We start from the raw sequence: 8,195 nt of genomic DNA on the forward strand, positions 1-8,195 counted from the left end.
GGGGCGACGCAGCGGCGGCGCGAGGGTCGGTGCGGCCACGGGGACGTCCAGGAGCGGACGGCCTCAGGGCGGCGGTGGACCGCGGGCCGCGGCACTACGGCCCGAAGGGGCGACGCAGCGGTGACGCGGGTCGGTGCAGCCAGGAGAAGAACCACGGGGCGGCGGTACTGCGGCCCGATGGGGCGACGCAGCGGCAGCCAGTTGCTCGATCGGTGGAGGGACGCGCTGAACTCGGGGACGATCTTCACGGGACCTATGGAGGCGCGCGTAACCGACGGGCCAGGTTGGTCGCGTGACATAGATGAGGCGGATCGCGGCGGCGAGCGGGTGATCAAGTCGATCGCGCGCGAGGTTGGGGACGCCGCTCGATGGAGGCGTGGTGGCGGCGGAGTCCGAGATGAAGCCGGCGGCGGCGGGCGGCAGGGCGGCTATGATTGGCCGCCGCATGGCGCGAGGCCGCCGGGTCGGGTGGTGCAGGAGTCCCGGTCGGAGCAGGGCGGTGACGGCCGGCGTAGACCGATGGGCGGGCCGGCGCGCGAACGGCGACGGCGAAGGGCCGCCGCATAACACGAAGCCACCGGGTCGGGGAGACCGGCGGGCCGATGCGCGGACGACGCACGAGGCTGCCACGTCGGGGCGACCAACGGGCAGACGCGCGGACGACGCGCGAGGCCGCTGGGTCGGTGAAGAAGCTGGCCAATCGCGCCGGTGTTGGAGTAGAGGCGCACGGGGTCGACGACGGCGATGGACGACGCAAACCGGATCACATTGACCGGAAAACCAAAAACTAGACGCCGATCAAAGCGACTGGCGAGAGAGAGAAAACTCAGATCAAAGGATCCGAAAAAAAGACTATCTAGGACAGCCGACCAACACGGCCGGCGGATGAACCCTAGGTACGGGCGATGCGGCCCCCGGCGGAGGTCATAGAGGCCGACCGCCCCAGGGGCGGCGCGCGGGTGCGGAAGCGGTGGCGGCAAGGGTTTGGATCGTGATTAGGCTGATACCATGTTAGAAGGGAGAGGGGGATTTGATGGAATAGTTCGTTGTATTGCTTGAGCCTCGTGGAGTACAATGATCTACTTGGAGTACAAGATAAGCCAGAACAAATCCTAGTCTATCTTGTCTTTTCTAATAAACATTATACTCAACAAGGAGAACCAATATGGCATATATTCACACTTGTATTTATATTGTCTCATTGAAAACCTTATATGAAAAACCATCATGAAAAACTCATAAGAGAAAAGGAGTACAATATGCGTGATATGAAGATCACTAAGGGCTCATTTGGTTGCAGGGGATCCTCCCGGGATCCCTGCCTCTTCCTTGGGTGTAGAAAACACGGGGTGAATCAGTCCTGGGAAGCCCACCCCTGCATTTGGACTCCCATGAGATCGGGGCACCCACGCCCCTTCCACGTCCTTTCCCCGGGAGCGGTTTCCACGCCTCGAGAGGTCGGGGAGCAAACCCCGCTGGCTCCCGCGAAAAAGTGGCGACGGGGCTGGAAAGCAATGCTCCCCACCATTCTCTCTCTAGCGCTCCACGTCTAAGCTTCGTCCTTCCCGCTGCCGTGACAGAAATTCCCCCCGCCGTTGGTGGGGAATCACATGTGCGCGTGAATATTACCCCTAGGGGCTTATTGCCCTGGGCTTTCTCCGCCATGCTACCAAACAAGGCCTAACGGGTTATAACTCGGGATTTTCTATCCCCTGAATTCTGCAAACCAGAGACCAATGGGCTTTAAAGTGCCAGGACTTATGTGATTTGCATAGAGACCAATGAGCTCGTTCACAAAATCGGGCGCAGATCTCGATGAGGCTGTCTCCCGGGACGAAGCCTGCCCGCCTGACCGGCAATGCCCCGCACCAAAAGAAAATTAGTGGTAAAGATTTTATGCCTGTCGCGCTGTTAGCCTCTCGCTTAACTTTTTTTTGCAGAGAATTTAGAGCTTTTATTCAAACGAAAGCGTTCTTTGAACAGTCAGCAATAAGGCTGCTGATCAGGAAGCTGGGAGTCTCCGTAAGCCAGCTTTCGGTGCCAGTCACCGTGCAAGCACGCTTTGCACAAAGATGAGCTGGACCATTGGCTGATCTACTTACATGATGGATTACAAAAGAATGAAAACTATCAGAAAGCTCTTCAATTTCTAAGATAACTGGTGCCACAACTGACCGACTGCTGCGACGAGTGTTCCAGAGGTTGACCACCTCCAGGCTATCAGTCTCGACCACCACATTTGTGAACCCTCTGAGATTTGCAAAAATAACTCCATCTCGAACTGCAAGGGCCTCCGCTATTATGGGGTCAGTAACTCCAGGGTGTGGCTTACACCAAGCACCCAACAGGGCTGTGGGTGATCTTGCAACACCCCCAGCGCCACTTTTGCATTCGTCATGAGCGACTGTTGCATCTGTATTTATCTTGACCTGATCTAATTCCGGAGGCCGCCACCCATGCCCTGGCAAAACTTTTGCGTGTTGTACGAGGATATCAAGTAGGGCCAGGGTTTCTCGAGTAAGCCTCATCGAGTTGGCCGGTTCAAGTTTATCGCGATCATGCGTCCATCTGTTCCGGGAAGTCCAAATAGACCACATCATTGTGATTATCATCGCACGTTCTCTCTGCGAGAACCTTGGTTCACATAAAATATCAGCTGCCCAAGTCGAGGGATGAAGCCGTGGTAGTTTGACATCCAGTAACTTGCGCGCTTCATCCGAAAAACCTCGAGCATGTGAACAGGATATAAGTGCATGCTGTAGATCTTCTTCATGCGATTGACAGAGCTTGCATGTACTCATTACTCGGATATGTCGATGCTTTAGTGTGCGTTCATCTGCCAGTATACCACGGAGTACCCTCCACCAGAATACGCGCACTTTTGGTACCACCTTGAGAGACCAGAGTGCTTTCCACAACTGCTTTTTATCAACTGAAGCTTCTGTAGCCGGCCCTTCTTCTCGAGCTTGATGCTCTTTCTGAATCACTAGAGCTCGGTACGCAGACTTAACAGTGTAGTTACCTGTCCTCTCACGTGCCCATGCCATTGTATCTGCACCCCCTCCGCGCCGTAGAGGAATATTCAGGATAGCCTCTGCATCTGGTGCGATAAAATTCTGCCGAACAAGATCCTGTTTCCAGGACCAGTTATCCACATCAACCAGGGCGCTGACTAGTGAGATAGTAGGCGCCATTGGTGTCAACAATGGTGTTCTTGTAGGAGTTGTAGGAATCCACTTGCCAGTCCATGCATTGATAGAAGTACCATCACCAACTCGCATCACAATACCCGCCAGCAGGGCCTCACGACCTGCAATGATGGCCCGCCAAATTGCTGACGCGGCCTTGGGTACCGTAGCTTGTAAGAATTCAGATTCTGGGAAGTACCTGCCCTTCATGACTCTTGCACAAAGAGATGTAGGGTTTGTCATTAGACGCCACCCATGTTTGCCAAGAAGAGCGAGGTTAAACATATGAAGATCACGGAAGCCCATGCCTCCTTGACATTTAGGTTTCGTCAGCTCCTTCCAAGAGAGCCAATGAAGCGCCCTCTTATCAATGGAACTACTCCACCAATACCGTGCCATGCTTGACGTCAGTTTTGCACAAACTTTCTTCGTCAACAGGAAACAACTCATGCTATAAGTAGGGATCGCCTGAATAATAGTTTTTATGAGCGTTTCTCTTCCAGCGCATCCAAATAGCCGCTCAGACCATCCCTGCATTTTGCTCCTGGACCTCTCACCAATGTGCTCGAAAGTGCCACTCGTGATCCGTCCTACAGCAGTAGGTAAGCCAAGGTATCGATCGCTAAACGCTTCAACCATGACACCCAATTGTCCTTTGATAGCCTGCCTGGTGGAGCTTGGTGTGTTTGAGCTAAAATAAATAGCACTTTTATCCTTATTCACACACTGACCTGAAGCTTCACCGTAAATTCGCAGGATCTCATCCAATCTCTCCGCACTGTTTGAATTAGCATTGAGAAAAATCAAGCAATCATCCGCAAACAGTAAATGACTCACCCACGAAGACTGGATACTCGTCCTTATACCCCTATCAATATGACCATGATATTTGAGTAATGAGGAGAAACCTTCTGCACACAGCAGAAATAAGTATGGTGACGCTGGATCCCCTTGCCGAAGCCCCCGAGAGGGTGTGAAGTAGGGTTGAAGCTCACCATTCACCCAAACAGAGAAGCGCACTGAGGTAACACATTTCATAATTAAGTTGATCAGGGTTCCACTAAAGCCCAACCTAGCAAGTATAGCTTCCAGATAGTGCCACTCGACTCTGTCGTATGCTTTCATCATATCTAACTTCACTGCACATGCATGGTTCTTGCCTTTCTTCCTCCTACATAAAGTGTGCACACTTTCAAAGGCCACCAGAACATTGTCAGTAATCAATCGCCCAGGGACAAATGAACTTTGTTCCTCGCTAATTATCTCATCCATGCAGCTCCTCAAACGGTTAGTTATAACCTTAGATGCGATCTTGTATAATACTGAGCATAGCGCAATGGGGCGATACTGAGAAATTGTTTGAGGGTACCGTACCTTTGGGATTAGGGTAATGGAAGTGTCGTTGAAGCCGTTCTGTAAGTCACCCCCATTTAGAAAACTTAACACAGCATTAGTCACATCATCCTTCAACAAATGCCAATGTCGTTGGAAGAAGCCAGCCGTAAAACCATCGACCCCGGAGCTTTGGTTGGGGCCATCTGGAAAAGAGCATCATGAACCTCTTTCGCATCATATGGTTTTTCCAACATGTCATTCATCGCCGGCGTCACTTTCACCGAAACGTTATTGAGCAGCTCACTTGTATCAGTCACTCCTTGGGAGGTGTATAGTGCTTGATAAAACGCCTGCACTTCCTGCTTGTCCTCAGTCTCATTGGCACAAACCGAACCATCCACACGCTTCAAACCACGAATCTTGTTCATTCTCTGTCTTTGTTTAGCTTGAGCCTGGAAGTATCCCGTGTTACGATCACCAGCCCGCAGCCATAAGACCCTGGACCGCTGCCGTAGCCATATTTCCTCCTGTCGAAGAGCCTCGCGTAACTTCGCCGCAGTAGCTTTTTCTTCATTAGAGGGACCGCGACCAATGGACTGTCTACGCAGTTTGTCAAGTTTCTTTTGAAGCTGCCGGACTGTTCTAGCGAGACATCCAAATTCCTTTGCCCCCCATGGCTCAAGTTCCTTTTGTAGAGCATTAAGCGACTCTACAATCCCCTGCAAGCCGGGAGCACGCATTTGTTTCTTCCATACATCTGTTACTAGCTTCTCATAGTCAGAATGAATTTGCCAAACGTTTTCATATCTGAATTGTTTGGTCCGGGGTGAACTTACATTCTGCCTTGTCCTATGCAATTCTCGCTTAACTTAAACAACACAGATCTCACGAGCTGCGTCCTGCTCTACGAAGATTTTGTAGAGTACAAAACTGCCCATGGCTGGTGCCGGCGTATGACAGGTTCGTGCGTTTGATTGGGTGTAGAGGTGTAGACAAGATCTGCACATGTGCGCCAAACTCTACACTGTTCATCAGCTGCTGCCTGGCGGGCATGCACCACAACCCCCAAAACTCGCCCATGGACCACGGCACCAGGCCATGGACAAAAGAGCTCCTCGATTTATTTTATTTTATTTTCTCAAAAGATCGCATATTGTAACGGGTGCGCACTGTTGGCCTGTATTTAGCGTGCCTAACCACGTGGGCCACCTGGCCCGTATGTTGGCGAAAAGGCTGGCGCGCTAATTATGGGCCCTAATACGGTCCGCATTAGTTTATGCCAGTAGACACCTAATGATGTAGATTTGATGCCCACGATTCCGACTAGAGGGACAAGAAATAATTCTTTCGCGCTTATATTATTGGAGAGAATATTTACTCAGATCTTTCGCGGAGAGAAAAGTAGAGCGAGTGTTTGTTCAGGCCAGGGGTACTTCACTACTTGTATTTCCTTTCCATTCCAATCAGTCGATGGTATTGGTGTCCTACTCCAAGACTACGGGCGCTAGCACACAGGTTTGGGGGTACATGGAGGGCGACGTCTCTGGAGCGACCTCTGTACGTTGCTATCGGTGGCCGGGACCCGTCCACGTCGCCCGGACATAACATGGTTCCCGTCGTTTTCGCCGCCGTGGAGCCACGTCTGCCATCCGGCGGGGCGGCGGGCCACCCACCGCATGGCGCCGTGGGTCCGTGTCGGAACCCGCGAATAAAGATGCCCAGCCGCTCCATGGTCCATGGTTAGCCTCGTCGGGGCGGCGCATGGTATTTGCCTGAACCTGTGGGCTCGTCTCGCCCGCGCCAGACCTCTTCTCTCCTGGCAACCATATATACCTCAGGCGACCCTGGCTTGGTTCAGCACAGGAAACACTCAACTTGCCTCCCACTCCCGGCGCACCAAAAGCAACAACGTAGCTACAAGGCCACACGAAAACACGATGGCCTGCGCCTTCTTCTTCGACACCGAGCCGGTCGGCGAGCCCGGCGTGCACGCCCTGGACGCGTGCGCGCTCTGCACCAAGCCGCTCGCGCGGGACAGCGACATCTTCATGTACAGAGGGGACACGCCCTTCTGCAGCGACGAGTGCCGCCACGAGCAGATGCGGCTCGACGTCGCCTGCGCCAGGCAGGCCGCCGCCCGGAGGCAGAAGCAGTTTTCGCCGGGAACGGGGTCCGGGCGTGCACGCCGGGAGTCCTGGGAAGTGTCCGTCGCGAGCTAACAGGCGACAGCGGCAGGCTGGGTGTGCACCTGAGCAAACAAGATCTGCGTGCGCGGGATCGAGGAGACTCTCCTTGGTTGATGAAGCAAGACGCGGGTCGTCGGAGTTGCTCACAGCAGGCCGGCGGCCCCGCGCTGCATGTGCCGCCGGTCAAGTGATCTGGGCATAAACGCAGCGGAAAAGGAGCTAGACCTGATCTGACGGAGACAATCAGACAAGATTCACTAGCAATTAAGCGGCCATGTGTGCCCCTCGGCTCTCTTTTTTTTCCTGCGTTAAATGTCACTTGTGTATGAGAGCGAATTTGCAATATCACTTTCACTTAGCAGACTACCAAGCGATTCGACATATAACATGTCTATGTGCAATCCTGTTTCTGTTCATCATTAGCGTGCCAATGAGATTGAATAAGCTAAGCCGTTGGATGTTTACCACACGATTCAAAACTGAATTTTGTTCTAAGACCTGGGGTGTCAAAATCTGAATCCCCGTACTAATCTGATGTCTCCATCTACTAAGCATCAACAAGGCAACTCTTGCAGTCCCACTTTTGGCCTTGAGTTTGGAATTTCAATTCCCTGCAATGCTGGAGTTACGTTGTTCTGCGTATTGCGTGTGGTGGGGCTCACGCTGTGCTCGTGCAGAGAGCTTTATGTCCCATGGGCCGGGCTTATTCGGACCTAGCCTTTTACAAACCCAGCCCAAAAATGTCTAGTGTGAGCCAGTCCTAAATGTACAATGGTGGCAGTAGTTATTTGTAAAATTGCCTCGGAAAATAAAGGAGGTGTATGTAAAAGCAATCTAATTTTATCAGGGGAGAGGAAGGCTAATATATTTGGATGTGGTTTTACTTCTTTTGTTGATCGTTCTGCGTCAAGTTGCCTTTCCTTTTTCTTCGGGCTGAAAAGGGGTTTTATTCCAAAATTATAGAATTACAGAGCAGACGCGAGAATTCCTCGATACATGGAGGCCCATGTGTAGCGAAACAGTGGTGACACATTCAGTATGACTATACCTCGCTAAACAATCCGCCACCCTATTTTGAGAACGATGAAGCTTTTGAGGAATAAACTCCCAAACCTTGTGTAAGGCTACAATCTCCAATGCCGGGTGTCCATATGATGACCGGACTAGTGACTCATCACTGAAGATGGTTAGGGCCGTGGACGAGTCCGACTGCACATTGACTGAAAGTTCCGCGTGTTGCAGGGCTAACACCATGCCCTGCATCATAGCGTGAATTATTGCTTCTAATGCCTCATTGTAGTGGAACAAATACGTGTAGGCCGCGACGATTGTTGTATCATCATGTTTCTGAATTATCATGCATGATATTGCAGTGTCGTCCACACTTGAAAAAGCACCATGCACCGAAAGCAAAACCTTGTCCACCATCGGGGGAATCCATTTAGGCCTTGTTCGGTTACACCCTGTCTCAAGGGGATTGGAGGGG

The 8,195-nt window shown here is 52.1% G+C and overlaps 1 protein-coding gene across 1 annotated transcript; it reads left to right on the top strand.

Annotated features, from left to right (window-relative positions):
- Positions 1–6,279: 6,279 nt before the first annotated feature.
- Positions 6,280–7,169, top strand: LOC119365605 (FCS-Like Zinc finger 1-like). Its single transcript, XM_037631251.1, has one exon. The coding sequence runs from the start codon at positions 6,461–6,463 to the stop codon at positions 6,740–6,742; it is 282 nt and encodes a 93-aa protein (XP_037487148.1). The 5' UTR covers positions 6,280–6,460; the 3' UTR covers positions 6,743–7,169.
- Positions 7,170–8,195: the final 1,026 nt, after the last annotated feature.

This window comes from Triticum dicoccoides, chromosome 2B (genome assembly GCF_002162155.2).
Source record: "Triticum dicoccoides isolate Atlit2015 ecotype Zavitan chromosome 2B, WEW_v2.0, whole genome shotgun sequence".
NCBI lineage: Eukaryota > Viridiplantae > Streptophyta > Magnoliopsida > Poales > Poaceae > Triticum > Triticum dicoccoides.